This window comes from Austrofundulus limnaeus, unplaced genomic scaffold (genome assembly GCF_001266775.1).
Source record: "Austrofundulus limnaeus strain Quisiro unplaced genomic scaffold, Austrofundulus_limnaeus-1.0 Scaffold39, whole genome shotgun sequence".
Taxonomy (NCBI): domain Eukaryota; kingdom Metazoa; phylum Chordata; class Actinopteri; order Cyprinodontiformes; family Rivulidae; genus Austrofundulus; species Austrofundulus limnaeus.
In genome coordinates this window covers 2,301,192-2,320,832 of record NW_013952441.1, presented here as the reverse complement: position 1 = coordinate 2,320,832, position 19,641 = coordinate 2,301,192, and the positions used below count along the sequence as shown (strand labels likewise).

The 19,641-nt window shown below is 40.6% G+C and overlaps 2 protein-coding genes across 2 annotated transcripts in view; one reads left to right on the top strand and one right to left on the bottom strand.

The window, feature by feature from the left end:
• The window catches only part of usp54b (ubiquitin specific peptidase 54b), a gene marked incomplete in the record, with an annotated part of 77,166 nt that overhangs the window by 44,988 nt on the left and 12,537 nt on the right, over positions 1 to 19,641 (top strand). Inside the window, 8 exon segments of the mRNA XM_014007083.1 lie at positions 3,300 to 3,449; positions 3,909 to 4,101; positions 4,336 to 4,518; positions 5,250 to 5,469; positions 6,461 to 6,823; positions 7,129 to 7,256; positions 7,356 to 7,514; positions 17,212 to 17,359. Of these exon segments, the coding sequence (XP_013862537.1) occupies positions 3,300 to 3,449; positions 3,909 to 4,101; positions 4,336 to 4,518; positions 5,250 to 5,469; positions 6,461 to 6,823; positions 7,129 to 7,256; positions 7,356 to 7,514; positions 17,212 to 17,359 (1,544 nt within the window).
• LOC106516635 (uncharacterized) lies at positions 8,017 to 11,023 on the bottom strand. Its single transcript, XM_014007084.1, has 2 exons — positions 8,194 to 11,023; positions 8,017 to 8,096 (listed from the first exon to the last, which is right to left on the bottom strand). Exon 1 carries the CDS (start codon positions 10,540 to 10,542, stop codon positions 8,656 to 8,658), a length of 1,887 nt encoding a protein of 628 aa, XP_013862538.1. The 5' UTR covers positions 10,543 to 11,023; the 3' UTR covers positions 8,017 to 8,096; positions 8,194 to 8,655.

Below are 19,641 nucleotides of genomic sequence, written 5' to 3'. Positions count from 1 at the left end.
ATGTTTTACTGTGACATGCATATCCATGGAATACCAAAAGTAAAAGAAAACATCATAATATTTAGGAAACTTGGCATAATACACATAATTTTACCCATTATGTCACATAATTGATGTATTTTCTTTTGAACTTTGCTCAGACAAAGTGAAACAGGAAGTGACATCAAAGGGGAACTCTTCGAGAAAGAAAACTCTTTGGTTTTTGTTTATTGAAACAGTATTATTTGAACTATGACTCTTCCTCATCTCTCTAWTATAGTAATTAAAATAATCTAAATAAACATCAGATTCTTCTCTACAGTCTGTTATCGGCCTTTGTAGCAATGCTCTGTTCACATTCAGACATTCCCCTTTGACATCACTTCCTGTTACTTCACATGCAAATATCTCAACAAAAGTTCATCTCAGCCGCATGAAATCTTTTGCACAATATGTTGTCAATGTTAGCTTTCCAAAAATGCATTCATATTTATTACAAAAATTTGATGTCACGTGCACTTTGAACACTGTAATAAATCAATACCTTCTGATTTCAGTTGGTCAGGAGTTCTTAGGGTTTTTATTTGCACCAGTGTCCTGAGTGAGTGAAGTTACTTTGTGCAGCAGAATGATAATAAGTGTTTAATGGAGTGTGTCGGTGTCATGTTTAGGTGTTGCCATGGTGACTCATCCTCAGGCTGAAGTTTCAGGGAGTTTTTTTTTATCATGAAGATGTTGGCGCTGTGTGTGCACGGATTGACCTTTTTCCAGAAACTATTCAAAGGTCATGTCAGTGTGGGGCGGCAGCTGATTCATGAATGACCTGAGGTGACTTTAGAAGAGACACAAGGATAAAGCTGATTAAATAATTTGTTGTTTGCTGAATCATCAGCAGGCTAAAAGACCAGAAATGGAACCAAATGTTCTTTTTTTACAATAATAAATTCAGCCACAGGATTTAAATGATCAACAATAGAAAGTATTTCAATGCTGAGTTTAGTCAAAGCTCTCATTTAATGCTTCTGTAATTTCCTTTTGGGATCAATAAATTATTTTGAATTGAATTAATGTCCTCTGCTAAATTTAGGCCACATTTAGCCCAAGGAATTTTAAATGAACCTTCCTGTTACCAGCAGTGTTGGAGCTATAGTTAAAATTTAACTAAAAATATAAAATGTACATTTCCTGCAAAAATGCAGGGTCAATGCTTAATGCTGAAAGATTTTTGCTGAATAGCTAAAAAAGCCAAAACTAGCATAAATGGCTAAAATAAGTAGCTAGAATAAGCACAAAAAATCAGAAAGAGCACATTTGCTGAAATAAGCACAGAAGATATAATTATTAGAAAAAGGTGAGTTTTGCTGAAATAAGCTCAAATTAGCTAAAAACACATAAAGCAGCTGAAATTAGCAGAAATTAGCAGGAAACAGCTAAGATAAGCATAAACAGCTTATAATAGAAAAAAGTTAATAGAAGCACAAAAAAATTGAAATTAGCAGAATAGCAGAAAAGGTCAGAATGTTAGCTTAAAAAAGCAGAAAAAACTAAAATAAGCAAATTAGAAGCTGAAAGAAGTGAAAATTAAGACAAAGAAATAAAAAAAAAGCTGAACCACAACAAAAGGTAAAATGTACAGGAAAGATTTATAACTATTTTTGAGCATTTTAAGAATGTTGAAAACATCTCAATTCATTTTCAATGAGGAGAAACATGGCAATAAATGCTAAATATATCTAAAAGTATAAGTTGCTGAAATATCAGAAGTCATAGCCAGAGGGGCTGAATGTTTTGATATATGAACTGTTGAAGTAGCACAAAAAATGCAGAATGAGAAAAATGCACTGAAGACTAAACTCAGTATTGTATGTTTGATAAGCATTCACAATATTAATTCTCCAGTAGTGATTTAAAGCATGTGTAAACTGTTTTTTGCTATATGTCGAATTAAATGTCATGGTTGGAATATGATAAAAAAAAAAAAAAACAACAACTTCATGCCCATTGTTTATAATCTTGACCAAAAATGCACAAATCAGACATGTCGTAACAGATATGTCAAATTTATCCCCGGTTAGACATCTTTGGATCATTTTAAATGATATTTTAAGYTGCATTTTTCAACCAAAAAGATCATTATAGTGATGTGTGAAGACACTGTAATAAAAATAAAAGCCAAGAAATGACAGAGTGCAAAGAACAATCAGTTCCATTATTTCATAACGAGCAATATTTCGCTTGCTGCGGCTTTTCTCTCTCTCTCTCTCTCTCTCTCTCTCTCTCTCTCTCTCTCTCTCTCATACACACACTCACCTTACATGTTTGACCTCTCATTCTCTGTGTCATAACTGAGTAATGTTGATGCATTTTAATGCTGCTCTAACATCTTCAGCCGCATTCTGAAGTGATACTATGAATAATGGAATAGTCAATATGAAAATGTGTTGTAGTGAATCAGGATTTTCCCCCTCAGTCCTCCGTCTCTTCTTTTTTTTTTCTTCTTCTTTTCTTTTTTTTCATCCTGCAGTTGTGGGATGAAACTAGTGGTTGGATACAAATCTGAGAATTCACGTTATTAAATTTCCCTCTTTTGTTTCGCTGTAAAAAGGAAACCCATCTGCGTCTCGTATCCTGCCTCTTCTGCTGCAACGTTTGGTTTGCCTGTCTTCTGCACCTGCTTCTTTTGCCTCTTTATGAAGCAGTCTGTCATATATAAAAAACGATTACGTGTTATTACTCAAAAATGTGACCATGCTCTGAATGCAGCTGTTAAAACTTGACGTTTTTGCTGCTGTTCAGCCTCTTGCGRTGATTGTGTTCTCGAGGCTTTGGAGGGATATGGATGTCACCTTGGACTGAGGAAACTTGTGACTGACTATTTTCTGACATTTCCAACACTAATGAGTTGCAGGGCTGGAAACGCTGAACCATATGGGCCTTTGCAGCAGCAGCAGCAGCAGCAGGTGCATGCAGGTTACATGATCAAAGCACCATGAGATGGGATTTACGTGAATAGGAAAGAGGATTATTCTCTGTGCGTATAAAACATACGAGTCGTGGCGGTTTYCTCCACATTAGGTCACCTTTGAGAGCTCAGAGCATGAAAAGCTGCAGTTTGGGTCTGAAATAAAACAGCAGTGTGTGAAGTCTAGCTGCGTAGAGTGCCTACAGTAGGTGAGGCTAAAAAAAATGCTTGTATTCACTTTAACTCCTTTGTTTCTGTCTCTGCACACCTCTCCGCTGCGTGTCCCTCCTCCCTTCGTGTCCTCTCCCCCTCCCCTATCCCTCCCTCCCTCCCTCTCTCTCTCTCTCTCTCTCTGTAGTTGTTCTACCGTGTGACAGACGAGAGGGCTCGCCAGGCGGAGCTCTACTTGGTGGGGATGGTGTGCTACTATGGCAAGCACTACTCCACCTTCTTCTTCCAGACTAAGATACGCAAGTGGATGTACTTTGATGACGCTCACGTCAAAGAGGTGAGACAGGTTGTTTTGTTTTAAATATATGTATTTGAGTTTTTTTTTACTGCAGCATGAGTAGGATGTACTGTGCAGCAGCTGGTGCATCCCTGAGCTGTGTCTGTGCGAGGCAGAGTCACAGGAACTGTTAAAGTGCTGCATGATCAGGCTTTTTGAGTGAGGATTAATTATGTGTTAAGTTTTCTCTGCTAAATTTGAGTGATGGTGGTCCACGAGGATGCAAATAGACGTCCTTGACTCTCCTATCAGTCTCACTTCACACTGATGATCATTTTAGATGATTGAGCAAGTGATGAAGCGCGACGATGCGATTAAATCACACATTAGCACAAATTATATTTGACCTTCCGCTTTTGGTGGCATTTGTATAAAGTTATCATCTAATGCAGCTAGAGTTGTTGTTGTTTTTTTTATCTCTCTTCATCTTTGCATTTGCATGTTCTGCTGCACCTCCAGATCGGCCCAAAGTGGAAGGACGTAGTGTCTCGCTGTATCAAAGGCCACTATCAGCCCCTGCTGCTGCTCTACGCTGACCCCCGAGGGACGCCAGTGATACTGCAGGAGAGCCCAAACCCTTGTGCCAGCTCCAACCCGCAGCTGGAGCTCCAGCACTGCAGCAGCAAAGCTGGTTACGACAGCGAAGACTCGGGTACGGCAGAAATGAGCACTCTGCCTCACATCAGATGTGATTACTTTGTCTTTATCAGCTGCTGGTGTGAGATGATTCAGCTGTAAAGCTCTGACCTTCAGTGCTATAATCCAACCTCTGCTTTTGTATACTGCAGAGCCTGAGCTCCTTTCCCAGCCATCGAACTGTAAGCAAAACTAAGCGTGTGCAGGATTGCCTAAAAGGTCATCCATTCTTCTTTTTTTTTTCTTTCAGGTCGAGAGCCATCCATCTCCAGCGACACTCGCACCGATTCTTCAACGGACAGCTCCAGTCATCGCACGTCTCGCAGCCGACCCCTGCACCAGTCCACGGGCAGCCGCCTCTCCAGTGAATCCCAGACCACTGTGGTCTGCAACTACGACATCGGCCCACCGCCGCTTGGTGCTGAGGCTGGAGGTAAAACTGGAAGCACCGTTAGCTCGTTCAGAGTTACCATCTGGTCCCATTCAGTAACTTTTAGTTGGAAATTTGTCTAAAAACACTCAAATTTTGGAAAAGATTTGTAGACGTTTTATGGGCTTGACTCTAAAATTCTGCTGAAATGTTTGCAATGAGCCTAGATTTCAAAAGGAAAGACAATAGTTATAAAAGATGACTAATCACGAGTCAAACTTGAAGCAACTAAGCTGAAAATCCATAAACTGTAGCTTTTTATACACTGCATCATTCTAAATGAGGTTAGTATTAAATAAATTCTTTCTTTTTTTATTCATTGGAAGGACAGCATAAATGAAGTATTAAATGTAATTTTAATCAACATAATAATGTTATAGCAACAAAATCCCTCCGCTGTCCAAAACTGAAGCCAAATTTCAGTTTTTTGGGTGCTCACATGTTTTTATCTCATATCTGTAAAATACACAAGTCGATGCCATGGTTCCAGGGAGTGAGAGTTCACTGAGCCACACTTGTTGTTGATGCAGTTAAGAGCAAACAGAAGTCAGTTGGCAGATTTTTTTCTTTTTTTTTCATTACTGCAGTCTCTTCAGGTTCTGTGCCTCATTAGTGGGTTTTTCTAACATTTGTTTGCGCTGCTGCCTGCAGAATTGCTCCCTGTGGGATAAATATAAAAGTTATTGGTTTTACTTGCTCCCCTGCCCGTTTTTTTCCCCTTCTCCCACGTTCAGAGTCGGCGGTGGAGGGTGATCCTCGCCACCCCTCTCCCCCGCTGCAGGAGTACAAGGAGACGGCCGTCTTCCTCCTCTCTTCGCGCCGGCCCCTCACCTCCTCCTCCTCCTCCTCTCGACCGCTGTCCTCCTCGTCCTCGTCGGGGGTCGGGGGCTGCGAGGGAGGGGCGGGGGGCCCCCATTGGGAGGATGAGAGCACGAGCAGCGAGAGCAAGTCCAGGTACAGCGCCGCGCCAACTGACACCCTGCTACACTCAGGTCGTGTGACGGTTCACTGATCCATAATGAAAGCTGTAAGCCTGTAACGTTGACCCCAACCCTCATTGAGTTTGTCCTATGAATCCTGACAGGTCAGAGCAGCACACACAGGAAACCAAGCTAATTCAGACGCAGCACAATAATGCGGGGAGGGGTATGGCCTGTCTCCACCAATCATTAGGCGTGAGGTGGGGTACACCCTGGATGGGTTTCCAGAGAAATTCTGTGAACAGATAGTCTACCTCCCAGATAAAAAACATTTTTTTACAACAACAACCAAAAAAACTGAATGGGTTGGGGCTCATTGGCAGACTGGACGGGACTCATGTGGCCCTCAGGCCACCAATCGCCTAATTCTTCAACTTTAAAACTTTAATTATCTTTAGTTACCTACTCTTTCAGATACTGGCACAAAGACGTGACCGATATAGAAAATGTCTGAGTAAAAGAGCGCCCGGTCTCAGTTATTACTTTATTTTTTACATGTTTACAATCCAACAATATGCGAACGCGCTCAGAAAATCTAACATTTGGCAGAACAAACACTGGGACTTTGCTGACTAAATGTCAACTATTTTCAGTAGTTTAACCACCTCCTCCTCTCCTCCCACGCTGCGCCAGCCTTTAGATTCTGCATATAGATCTGAACTATGAATCTCATCCAATATGTGTTCAAGCTCATCAAAATTTATCTGTTTGATTATTTTGTTTCATTCCTCTCATATCTGTGAATCTTAGTAACAGAGCAGCATTGCACAAAGTGTTTTTATTGTTCATATAATATTACCTTTTTGACCTTTTTGTAGAATGAGTTATTCTACCTTTTTTTGGAACATATTGCTTCAGGTCACACTTTTTAATAGAAATATTTCTGTTATGTTAAATTAATGAAAACATGGCTACTTTTTAACTTCTCTCTCTGCTTTTGTTTTTTATTTATTTATTTATTTTAGTTCTTCTGGAGGCCATTACCGGCCAACCTGGAGGCCCAGGAGAGAGGCCCTGAACATYGACAGCATCTTTACCCGACAAAGAGACTCATCTCTGGGCTACAACTCTGTATTGGACCCCACTCTCCCTCCAGCTCCTCAGGAGCCTCCCCCCTTGGTGGGATCACAGCCAGGGCTGGAGGACAAGAGGGAAGTCGGGGAGGTGGGATTCGGGCTGGTCGGACAGCCCCAGTCTTTGGGCGGTGGACGGACGATGGGTCCCCCTGCTCCACCGCCTCTGAGAGGGGTGGAGCACCAGCCACGTCTGATCCAGAGGATGGAGAGTGGCTACGAAAGCAGCGAGAGGAACAGCAGCAGTCCTGACAGGTAGGACTCTCACAAATACCCATTACTGTCTATGGCTCTCAGTTTTTGTTGTTCATCATGCTTCCAGCCTCCTGCTTTCTGTCGCCTCCCCGTGCTTTTTTTTTTCACCTCATCAGCTTGAAACAGAAATGTGACATTAACAAGAATAAATGATGCAGAAGATGTGCTCCATAACAACGAATTAAGCAGCAAACACATTTTTCTGTCTGTATTGTTTYGTTTATTAACCCCCACCCCCTCCTGACACACACACACTTTTTGCCTCCCCAACTTCCCATCTTCACCCTCTTGGCGTCTTCCCACAGGGAAGTGGGGCAACAAAAACGGGCGCTGATGTCAGGACCTTCGTGGCGTTCGGTGCCCAAGTCAAAAAGCAGCGGGGCCATCATGCAGGAGCTGCCGGCGCCCAGCTGGGTCGGCGGCACAAATACAGGTTTGCATCGTTTGCACGCGTTTACGTACTGTTCAGTTTTTTTTTTATTTGATTGTTCATCATAATTCGCTAGTTTAAATGAGGCCTTTAATTTTTCAGGCTCAGGGCGCAGTGAGCTGGATGAGCTGCAGGAGGAGGTGGTGAGGAGAGCTCGCCAGCAGGAGCAGCAGAAGAGGAAGGAGGCTGAACAGGAGGCAGCCAAGGGATTTAACCCCAGACCCAGCAAATTCATGGACCTGGACCAGCTCCAGCACCAGGGTATGGATGAAATAAGAAAAAACCTTGTGTGTGTTGGAGGGGGCAGGGTTAGAAGTTTTTAATAGGAAAAACAACTTAAAGGTTGGTGTTTAGCTCTCTGTTATAATTTCTCTTTGTGGAAATGGTGTACCTTATGAGGTACGAAGGATGACCAAAAAAAAGGGTATAACTTTAGGGATGTGGATAAAAATGTGTTACCTCTCACCAATATCAGCTCTGACAGGGAATACAAAAAGAGCATGATAAACAATTATAAAAATACCAAAATCATGTGATTATCTCAAGTATTAAGCAATTTATGTTGTTCTTGTTTGAGCAATCAAGCGCTTGATTTCGGACATAATAAATAGCTGAACCAATTGGGCATTTGTGACCATGTTGCTTTGTTTTTTGCTAATACTTTAAGAGATCACAATGAAATTTTCAGAAATATTCTACCTTATGCTCTTTTGTCAGTGTAGCAGTCCCTCAGACCCAAGAAAACACAGAGAGCTTCGACGGGTGCAGTAGATTCTTATTTACTTCTTTCCAAACAAAGTTGTTGAAGTGCACTGAACATGTGCTTCGAATACACCGTGAAAACTAAAAGAAAATAAAAYACATTTTGCTTAAGTGCTGTTTGACACAAAACATTACATTATAATAACGCTAACTTCACAATAGAGCTCTAAATATGTACCTCGCTCCGCTGTCCAAGGGCTGCAAAGTTCATGGCGGCRAAGTCCGCGCCGCGCTGCCTTTAGCCTGCTCTCAAGAATGTGCGCTACAGTCCAGAGTCATTAAGATGAAGAATATCCTCCTCTTCCTCTTGTCCATGGGATATTTCAGCCCAAAGCGCTGACTGACAGGAGACTAGCAACAGTTCCTCTTAATTTACAGTTTTAAATGAAGGCACTAACTCAACATGAACCARACTACAGCGCCCCCCACTGGGTACTATGGGTAACAACTTAGAATATGCATAAGACATGGAACGGGCATTTACACTCCCACCAAATCATGTATGATGAGAGCTTATTAACGATTCATGCATGGTTTTAAGCATGACAAATGGACGTTGAAGTGAACAAACAAAAATACAGTTAACTCACACATTAACCTTCAGCAATATAATATCTGATGTGAGACTAATGAGCGTCAGTTAGTGACTTTCTAAAAGAACWACAAGTTTTTGAACAGGTCTTTCAATAATGTGAGGTTTGTGTGTTGTACCCTGCTTCTTTGCTGGATTTCGATCACCAACTTGAAGTTTGACTCTGCGCACCAACCCATCATCCTCTTGTGGTGCTTCAACAACTCGACCCAGTTGCCACTGACTTCTGGGAAGCATGTCTTCCTTTATGATGACGATGTCATTTACCTCAAGATTGCGACGAGGCAGGTGCCATTTTTGTCTTGTGGATATGTTCAGAAGATATTCCACTTTCCACCTACTCCAAAACTGTTCAGTTAGATACTGCACTCTGCRCCATCTTTTTCTTGCATACAAGTCTTCCTTCACAAACTTTCCAGGAGGAGGCAGTGCAACCTTTGATTTCATTAATATGAGATGGTTTGGAGTTAGAGGTTCAGGTGATTTGGGGTCATTGATTCCATCAATGCTTAGTGGTCGGCTATTGATTATAGACATTGCCTCATAAAACAGTGTTCTTAGAGAAGCGTCATCCAGCCTRCCTTGTGATTGAGCAATGGTGGCATTGAGAACACTGCGGATGGTTCGAATCTGTCGTTCCCACACACCTCCTGCATGGCTGGCAGATGGGGCATTAAATACGAACTCGCACTGTTTATCTGCAAGGAAAGCCTGCAGGGCATTTCTGTCACATTCATTGAGAGCCTCTTTTAGCTCATTTTTGGCCCCAATGAAATTTGTACCTTGATCGCAGTACAGCTTACAGACAGCTCCTCTTAAGCTGATAAAGCATYGTAGGCCATTAATGAAAGAGTCTGTAGACAGGTTTTCTACCATTTCAATGTGGACTGCGCGTGAGGAAAGGCAGGTAAAGAGGAGTCCGTACCTCTTTTGCTCTTTGCGACCTTGCTTTGTGGTGAATGGTCCGAAACAATMCATTCCACTGTAAATGAAAGGATCTGAGACTTCAACTCGTTCCTTTGGTAGTTCAGACATGCGCTGTTCTTCAGGAGACCGCCGAAGTTTTCGACATTGAACACATCTGCTTATTAGCTTTGCAACTTCTTTGCTCCCACCAATTACCCAAAACCCATTTGCTCTGATCTCCATGAGCGTCTGGCTTCGGMCTTGATGACAAATCTTTGAATGAAAGTGAGACATGATCAGGTTTGTAATGTGATGGTCCTTTGGTAGAATAATAGGGTGTTTCAAACCTTGGCAGAGTGTTGWCTTTTTTAGTCTTCCTCCAACCCGGAGAAGTCCCTGATCTACAACGGGATCTAGTTGAAAGAGAGGGCTTGAACTTGGGAGACTATCATTTACTTTCAACGCTCTCAGCTCTTGAAAGAAGGATTGCTGTTGGAGGAGTTTTATTATTATGTCAGCTGCTCCCTTGCGTTCATCTGCTGTTATGACACTGCCATATTGGGGTTTTTTTGGTCTCAGTCTTTTTATTCTTGCCACTACTTTAAGGAGCATTGACCAGCTAGAGAACCTGTCGAAGCGTCTGAGGATAGTGTCTTGTTCGCTTGTTTGAGTCGTAAAGGTTTTGACCGCTTTAACTTCTGGATCACCTACCAACAGTTCAGCTGAGGGGGCAGCTGAGTAGGAAATCTCTTGTTCCCACAGAAACTTTGGGCCAGACAACCAGCAGGTTGTCATAAYCTCTGATGCACCAAGGCCTCTAGAGGCATAGTCCGCCGGATTCTGAGCCGTGTCAATGTAGTGCCACTGTTTGGGATCTGTAGTTTCCCTAATCAACTGGACACGATTTGCTACAAAGACGTGAAATCTTCGTGCCTCGTTGTTGATATATGCCAAGACTACTTGGGAGTCAGTCCAAAAGAACTCTTCATCAACATTAATCTCAAGCTCTGATTTTAGCATAACGCTCATCTTAGCTGAAGTGACTGCAGCTGACAGTTCGAGTCGGGGAATGCTTATGACCTTGGTAGGTGCGACTCTAGCTTTTGCTATAACCAGACTACAGTGCACTTTGCTGTCATCACTTATGAACCTAATGTAGGAACATGCTCCATAGCCTATGTTACTGGCATCAGAGAAGTGATGCAGTTCCACTTTAGCAATGTCTCTTAGATCAGGTGGATGGTAGCATCTGGGTACTACGATTGATTTCAGTTTTTCCAAATCATTTTTCCAGTCCTCCCACCGTGAGCGCAAGTTGTCTGGAATGGGGTCATCCCATTCGGTACCTCTACGGCAGAGCTCCTGTAGGATACTTTTGCCACTCAAAGTGAATGGAGCTACGAABCCCAGGGGGTCATACAAAGATGAGATAACTGACAGTAGGCTCCGGCGAGTAGGAGGTTGGTCCTTTGTGTTTACACTGAAGTTGAAGGTGTCATTTTTGACTGACCANCTACAGTCCAGAGTCATTAAGATGAAGAATATCCTCCTCTTCCTCTTGTCCATGGGATATTTCAGCCCAAAGCGCTGACTGACAGGAGACTAGCAACAGTTCTTCTTAATTTACAGTTTTAAATGAAGGCACTAACTCAACATGAACCAGACTACAGCGCCCCCCACTGGGTACTATGGGTAACAACTTAGAATATGCATAAGACATGGAACGGGCATTTACAGTCAGAATCATCTTGTATCCAAAAAACAAAATACTTTACAAAATCCAGTAAAAGTTGCAGAAATGTACAGTATAAAGTAATGTTAAAAGGCTTGAGTCACCAAATTGCAACACCAAATCAACTGAATGAAAACCATTTAAAAACCATGTGGACATTTTGTTTTGTAAACAAAGCCCCTCAACCAATGACAGTGTGTGAAATGTGTCACGTGATGAAGACCACTGTCAACACATGAACTAAATCACTTTCACCATGGGCAGTTCTATAGAGGATAAAATATACTTTGACCTTTCAGATGATTATAAAGTTTGAAACAAAGGTAGCTAAAATAACTTTCTTTACATAAGTGTACCTATTTAAGGGGTTCCTGTACAAAATTTGTGGGATTTATTCATGTTGAATTTGACGTCAGCTGGGATTCTCGGAAGTTGTTGAAATAACAAAACAGTGATTAGAGTGATAATTAGCTAGGTCACCCTCAGTGCAGCATTGTGCAATCTGGTCACAGAAAACGGTAGCTGCTGGTGTCGACACGTCAACATCCCTAATTGCTGTCACTTAACGAAACAAAAAGCAAGATTTAAAAAAAATTTGAAACTTCCAATTTATACAGTGCAGTGAATGTGGTTTGATTTAAAAGTAAATTTAGGTGATTTATGGTGAAAAAGAGGAGACTTATAGTCTTAGATTGTGGACAGAAATTGTACATTTTTTGACAGTATTTTCCCTTTAAGGTCAAATTATCACCTGTTTTTAAGGAACGGGCCTGTGTGCTTTTTGGTCATTCAATTTTTGATTCAAAAATAGATGTTGGAAAAACAAAAATGGATGGATAGTTTGACATTTTCTTAACAGGTGTCAGCTGATAGTTTGTACATCRCCAATGATTCAAACTGTTTCCTAGAGCAGTGATTTCCAACCAGGGGTACATGTATCCCTTGGAGTATGTGAGCATATTTCAAGGGGTACGTGGAAAAATTTTCCAGGTGTGTAAAAWTTTTTAATAAAAATAGTAATCAGTTGTGGTACATAGTTTTGGAGAATCATCACTACGTTTGACTGAAGGGCTAGTAGTGATATGACAAAATGGCTCAGGGGGTACACAAGTCTAAAAAAGTTGAGAACCACTGGTGTAAAGTCCTGAAATTTTCCAGCACTTTCAAGACCTTRGACAGTTCCTTCAGCCCTTCACACTGTCTAAAGTCCTGAAACATGCCAGCACTTTCTGGACCTTGGACGGTTCCTTCAGTCCTACAAACTGTATAAATTCCTGAAACATTCAAGCACTTTCAGGACCCTGGACAGTTCCTTCAGCCTTTCACACTGTCCAAGGTCCTGAAACATTCCAGCACTTTCAGGACCTTGGACAGTTCCTTCAGCCCTTCACACTGTCCAAGGTCCTGAAACATTCCAGCACTTTTAGGACCATGGACAGTTCTTTCAGCCCTTCACACTGTCCCAGGTCCTGAAACATTCCAGTGCTTTCAGGACCTTGGACAGTTTCTTCAGTCCTTCACACTGTCTAAAGTCCTGAAAGATTCYAAAACTTTCAGGACCTTGGACAGTTCCTTCACTCCTTCACACTGTCCAAGGTCCTGAAACATTCCAGCATTTTCAGGACCTTGGGCTGTTCCTTCAGCCCTTCACACTGTCTAGAGCTCTGCAGCAAGTTCCACAGGACAGCGTTGAGTTGTCATGATGACAGTGTTAAATTTTCTGTTCAATGAAAACAAAAATATCGGACGTGTTTCCATTTGTGGAGTATACAATGAAAATAAAATCCTTTTTTCAATATCTGCTTTTAAAACAAAAATTGAAAGACCAAAAAGTTCAAGGACTGAAATGGTCACAACTTAGAACTTTCTGTCTGACTTTAACTTTGTGCTCATTCCCATCTGTTGATCTGTCTCTCCATCTGTCTCACTTCACTGGTGTATTTTTTATTTATTTATTTAATTTGGCAGTTATATTTGTTTGTTTCATGTGAATGCAAATGTGTGTGTTTGTGTGTATTTGTGTGTATTTAATGGTTCCAGCTGTGTTCGGTGTACCTGAACAAAGCAGAAAACAAATTACTGCCTCGAGTTCAGCTCTTAACTAACGTGGGAACTCCTGTGGGACGTTCACTGACCAGAACAGAGTTGGGAAATTCATTTTTGCTTCAAATCCAGTTCAGTTTCAGAGCTGTACTGTCCCCAGGCCCAAATGTGTGTGTTTATATTCTATCTATAATAATTGTGTATGTCTTTGTGCATCTGCTGCCTCCTTGTGTGAGTTTCATGATCTTAGACAAAAGACTGCTGAAGCGATTCTTTCGAGGTCCCTCAACAAATTTCGYACGCTCAGGTCAATTTCCATCAAAGCCAGCGAAGATTGGTAAACAGCTTGTTGCAGCAGTTGTATCATTTCCTTTGTGGCTCCAGAGAATATCTGTGTTCCAGTGTAATTACTCAACTAACAGCCTGTGTGTAATCTTATTCTGGACTAGGGGACCACAAAGTTGTCCGACAGGCGTCGACTTGAGGAGACTCTGAAATGTATCAGGATGGGGGGTGGGGGGTCTAACAGTTAGTGTTTATATATAGCTTCATTGGAAGTGTCAGAGGGTCCATAACTGGGACAGCTGTGATCTGAGGCATCACATTTTCAAATCACCCATCTGTTCTGTTTCTATGGACATCTTTTGCATAGCTTTGTGAAAATGTCTCATTTTGGTGCAAACATGCACCTTGACTTAACCTTTCATTTGCTTTACTTTTAATGTTTTTGGTGACTAAATGTAAAAAGTAACTAAAAATTAGGACATTTTATCTGTAAAAGCATTATTTTAAAAGATAATGGATGTCAGGACACGTCTAACCACAGGCATGATTGAGCAAAATATATGGTCAGGGCCACGGTTTGACAGAGAATTATTCTTTTTTTTAATAGCGCTCAAATCGTGGCTGAATGTAGATGGATAGGATCGTCGGTATGTCAGATCACATTATTTTTTAAAGAGCCTGAGTCAAATACTTCAGCAGCAGCTGCTTCTGTTGACCTGGACTTTAATAAATTCATTCATGTTTCCCAGAGGATGAATCCAACTGATTTTAGTAGTCCCCTGACTTTACTATCTCCACTAACAAGGTATAAATGTTATCATAGCCAACACATCTACATCAGCATCAGATGTTTTTTTGTGCTTGGTTAGCAAATGTAAGCACTCTGCTGTTGATGCTGTTACACTGTTTAAACACCAGTCAGAATGGACCTCAAGGCAAAGTTCAGCCTCTCAGACTCTTTTTAAATCTGTTGTTTAGTTAGTCTTTTGAATGTATCTGCACCCAGAATAAGTTATTTTTTTAAACTTGACACTTTATAGTATTCATTTATTCATGAAAGCATTTTTAAAAGGATTATACCAGTTATGACWGTTTCAGGTAACAATTCAAGAAAGCCATCCGGTCGCCAAATGTTTGATTTGAATTTGCTTGCTGTGAGTGACCAGAGGTGGGGACTCGAGTCACATGAATTGGACTCGAGTCATTAATATTATGACTTTAGACTTGACTTGAAAAAGAAAACATACAGAGACTTGTGACTTGATATGGACTTTTACACTGATGACTTGAAATAGGCGTGACCTTGTCAACTTGAAAAGACTTGATATATGTTTTGTGTGGTTTTTTATGAAAATGAATAAACTTTTTAAAATAAAAAAGTAAAAAAATAAAATATTTTACCCAAAATCTAAAGTTTACAACACATTATTTATAAAGTGGGCCCCATTAATTAATTTCACTCATTACTCATCAACAAAGGCAGACCGTCCATCTTTTTTTTCACACTCTGCACATGTGTGTTTGTGAGCTGCAGAACAGCAAATCAAATTAATCTGATATTTAAAAATAGAAAATTCTAGTTTAATGGAAGACTATTTCTGCTGCTGAATTTACTCGAATTGTGCAATATAGAGGTGAAATTTAAAAATGATTTTTTAAATTACTTTATAGGTTGAGCTGTGCATGTTTCATCACAATTTGAGAGAAAAATACAGATAAAAAAGTGTATGATCTATTATTCACATTTAACATAACTGCAACATTGGAAAAAAATATTCTAAAGGACTTGAAGTTCCAAGTTTCAGGCTTGACTTGACAGATGCTTGTCTTGTTTAGAGACTTGACTCAGGATTTTAAGATAAAGACTTGAGACTTACTTGAGACTTGCAAAACAATGATTTGGTTCTACCAAACAGCCAAAACAACAACAATAATAACATTGTTTCAGCAATTTAAATCACGAATTGAGCATTTTTGAGTTGAGCTTTATTTGTGACTTGAAATCATTCTGTGTTAAAATCATTTATATTTTGTCCCTGCATTCACAAATCATGTTTGTCTTCATTTGACCACACTTTTTGTTTAAAGAACTGTGTGTGTGTGTGTGTGTGGTGGGGGGGATTTGAGTACACTGAATGTGTGAATATTTTCCCTCAACTCATCACTAATTAAATCAATATCAGGGATTATTGTGTTGTGTCCTGTCTGTCCTACTGCGTGTGTGTGTCTCAGTACTTTATTCACCTGAGACTCCCTCCCACACACACAGACACACACCACACACACACACACTATGAGTACACTCAACCTTGATAAATGGAAAGGACGGCTTGTGAACAAACAGACGGCGTCTCGATCAGTGCAATTATGTTACAGAATTTAGGTTCCTGCATCCGTATTGATGGATTCAGCCCGGCTACTATTCTGCCGCAGTGCTTCAGAGAACGATAGATTACACAAAAAAAATCCTACCTTTCTTTGTTTAACCTGTATCTATCAAATGTTTGTTCTCTTTTTCTTCTAATCTTTTTAAAACCCATCTAACACCAATCATTTCACACTCACAAGGCCATTTAACACAACATTTTACATTTATTAATAACAGAGCACTATTTTTATAATGCTCCAACCACTAAGAAAAGCTCATTTAAGTTCTTAAACAGACATATGATAAAGTTCAAGCCTTTATGCTTATTTGCTCTGAATGACTGTCAGTTACTGCCACACAAAGCATTCGCTTAATATCTGTAAAAAAAAAAAAGTTATTGACATTTTTATGTTTCCTAAGATTGATTTGCTGCAGCAGCCTTTCTGATTCTAGTTGACTCCAAAAGTTAACGAGTTCTAGATGCTTATCCAGTAATTACTTTCTGAAAGTTTCATTAAAATCCACTCAGTCATTCATGAGATGATTAGCTAACAGTCACATGAACACATGCAAAAGCATTATCACTCATTTGCCTTCGGTGGCAATAACGAAATGAACAGACAACAACTGTGGTGTAGACATGCATAAAAATGTCGCTTCACATCATTCAGAATGCCCTGATTTTTAATTTGAGCTTCAGTCCTTTTAGTTTTGGAAACGGCAAATCCCAGCTGAAAGAATTTTGGGGTAATAATTTGGAAAAAAAAAGTCCTGCACTGCAGCTCCTAAATTCCTGTAAAGCCAGCCAGAATCTGAGCAGCTGCTAAATGTTTTATCAGGTTTCTGCAAAGTGTAATAAGAAGAGCTCACTCTTACTGCTACAGACAGCAGAATTTTAAACCCACTGATCAGAGGTTTCTAAACAAAATGCTTCTTTTGAGCTTTTTGCTAACTTGTCTCAGTTTGCTGATGCCTGTAAGATGAAGCGCTATCTGTGCAGAAACCAAACCCACGTCAGGTTGGAACTTAAAGTAAAATAGAAACGCTCATAAAGGCTGACAGAGCAGGAGCATAAAGCATGAAGCCCCTACCTCTACATATAAACAAACCAAAACAAACCAAAAAACTCTTTCTGCTCTGCTTCTTTTCTCTAACCTCTCCGTCTTCCTTGTAGTCTCATCCTCCTTCTGCTCACTCACACTTTTCATAGCCGCTCTGTCGTTACATCTTTTCTCTTTTTTATCTCCCACTCTCTTGTTAACATCCTCAGCTGTGCTCAGACCCCTGCATGAGGCTAACGCGCATAGCGGATTGGCTGTAGCTGCGTGCATGAGGAGCACTGGGGGCCCAATCAAACGCAGGCAGGAACAGGAAACGGAACCGGACATGGGAAACGTCCACCCTCAGGGGCCTCGCAGGTACCACCACTGTCCCGTCCCCCCACGTGTCCACAGAGGTACCTTGTACCCTCCTCCTCCCCGTTCCCTCACATGATTTCTGTTGTCAGCTCTCAGTTGTTGGAGCTGTTGTCTCACAGCTGGAAGGTCACAGGTTCGCCTCCCGGACTTTCTGTGTGGAGTTTGCATGTTTTTCTATGAGTACTCCACTTTCTTTTCACATGCATGTTAGGTTAACTGGTGAATTGTTCCTAGGTGTGAGAGGGGCTGTGAGTGGCTGTTTGTCTCCATGTGGTCCTGTGATGTTTTTTTGACCTGTCCAGGGATACGCCACCTCTCATACAGCTAGAGATACACACTAACTGTCCCCAAATGTCAGAAAGGTTCAGGCAGGTAAAAAATGATGGATGGATGGATGGATGGATGGATGGATGGATGGATGGATGAATAGAAGGATGGATGGATGGATGGATGAATAGAAGGATGGATGGATGAATAGGTAGACGGATGAATAGATGGATGGATGGATGGATGGATGGATGGATGGATGGATGGATGGATGGATGGATGGATGGATGGATGGACAGTGGGAGGATGGATGGATGGATGGAGGATGGATGGATAGATGGATGGACAGTGGAAGGACGGATGGATGGATGGATGGATGGATGGATGGATGGATAGATGGATGGACAGTGGAAGGACGGATGGATGGATGGATGGATGGATGGATGGATGGATGGATGGAGAACTGTTGTAAAACCAACCTTAAATCTCTCCTGGATAGAAATAAAAACCTTCCATGAGTTTCTTCATTTCTCTCTGGCTCAGATCCCAGAACTGGTCCCTCTGATCCCCCAGAGATGCAGTCCCACATCCTGCTGTTTGTGTGTCTGAATGTATGTTCTCAACAGCACACCCTTAAGTTACTTCTTATCCCCTTTGTGTATTTGTTRCAATGCAGTAAAAGCTTGCTTTGCTGAATTGCCATTGAGACTAAAAAACAAAAAACAGAGCGAGCAGGACTTTCTCTCTGCGCTTCACTACTTCCCCTCATTGTTGCTGTGCTTCTCCTCGTAGCTGTGTGCTGCCGAGGCTTCCCTCTGCTCTTTGTGTGCTGCTGATTTGTCCTTCTGTGAACTGTAAAGCTGCAGTCCGTCTGTGCTTCTGTCCTGTGTGCTGCTGTGTGACTGCAGTCAAACATCCTGTGCTGGGGTTTGTCTTCTTGCTCTTTGCTGCTGAGTTTGTGTGTTGCAGTGACCGGAAAGTTGTTAATTTTTTTCAAACAATAGAAGGGATGTACTGGAAAATCTTAGATTAATTATAACAGTAACAACTTTTAAACTGTAAAAGAAGGAAACCCAAGATGAAAAAGGGTTTTATGTTCTAATTTAATTAGTTCCAATGTTTACTCAAATAGTTTTTCATATAAATTAAATGCATTTTTGCCCACACTCAACGTAAACAACTTTGAATCTTGACTTTTGATTTAGCTTCATTAGGCTGGCTGTACAGATATATACACATAAAACCAGGCWTTGACTCGTGGAATTGTAGACTGTATTTTATCTACTAAATTTACATAATTAAAGGAACGGTGTTCAACATTTAGGCATATCTTTTAGCAGAATTTAAGATAATCACTAATAAAAATTATTAAAATCACATCTAATCATTACAACGGGGCCAACATTTTGCACCTCCATGTTTCTACAGGAGAGGACTAAATAGCTAACGGTTATCAGTCAGAATTAGAATCAGAATACTTTAATGATGTAAGCATTAGAGATAAAGTATGTAGGGAGAAATATTACAGCACACAAGGAAGAAATAATTATAAAAACTCTGGAGAACCAAATGAACACAGAGAACAACAGAAATAACAGTGTAAATAGGAATAACAATAGTGTAAATAGGAATAACAACAGTGTAAATAGAAATAACAACAGTGTAAATAGAAATAACAACAGTGTCAATAGAAATAACAACTGTGTAAATAGGAATAACAACAGTGTAAATAGGAATAACAACAGTGTAAATAGAAATAACAACAGTGTAAATAGAAATAACAGTGTCCATAGAAATAACAACTGTGTAAATAGGAATAACAACAGTGTAAATAGGAATAACAACAGTGTAAATAGAAATAACAACAGTGTAAATAGGAATAACAGTGTAAATAGAAATAACAGCAGTGTAAATAGGAATAACAACAGTGTAAATAGAAATAACAACAGTGTAAATAGGAATAACAGTGTAAATAGAAATAACAACAGTGTAAATAGGAATAACAGTGTAAATAG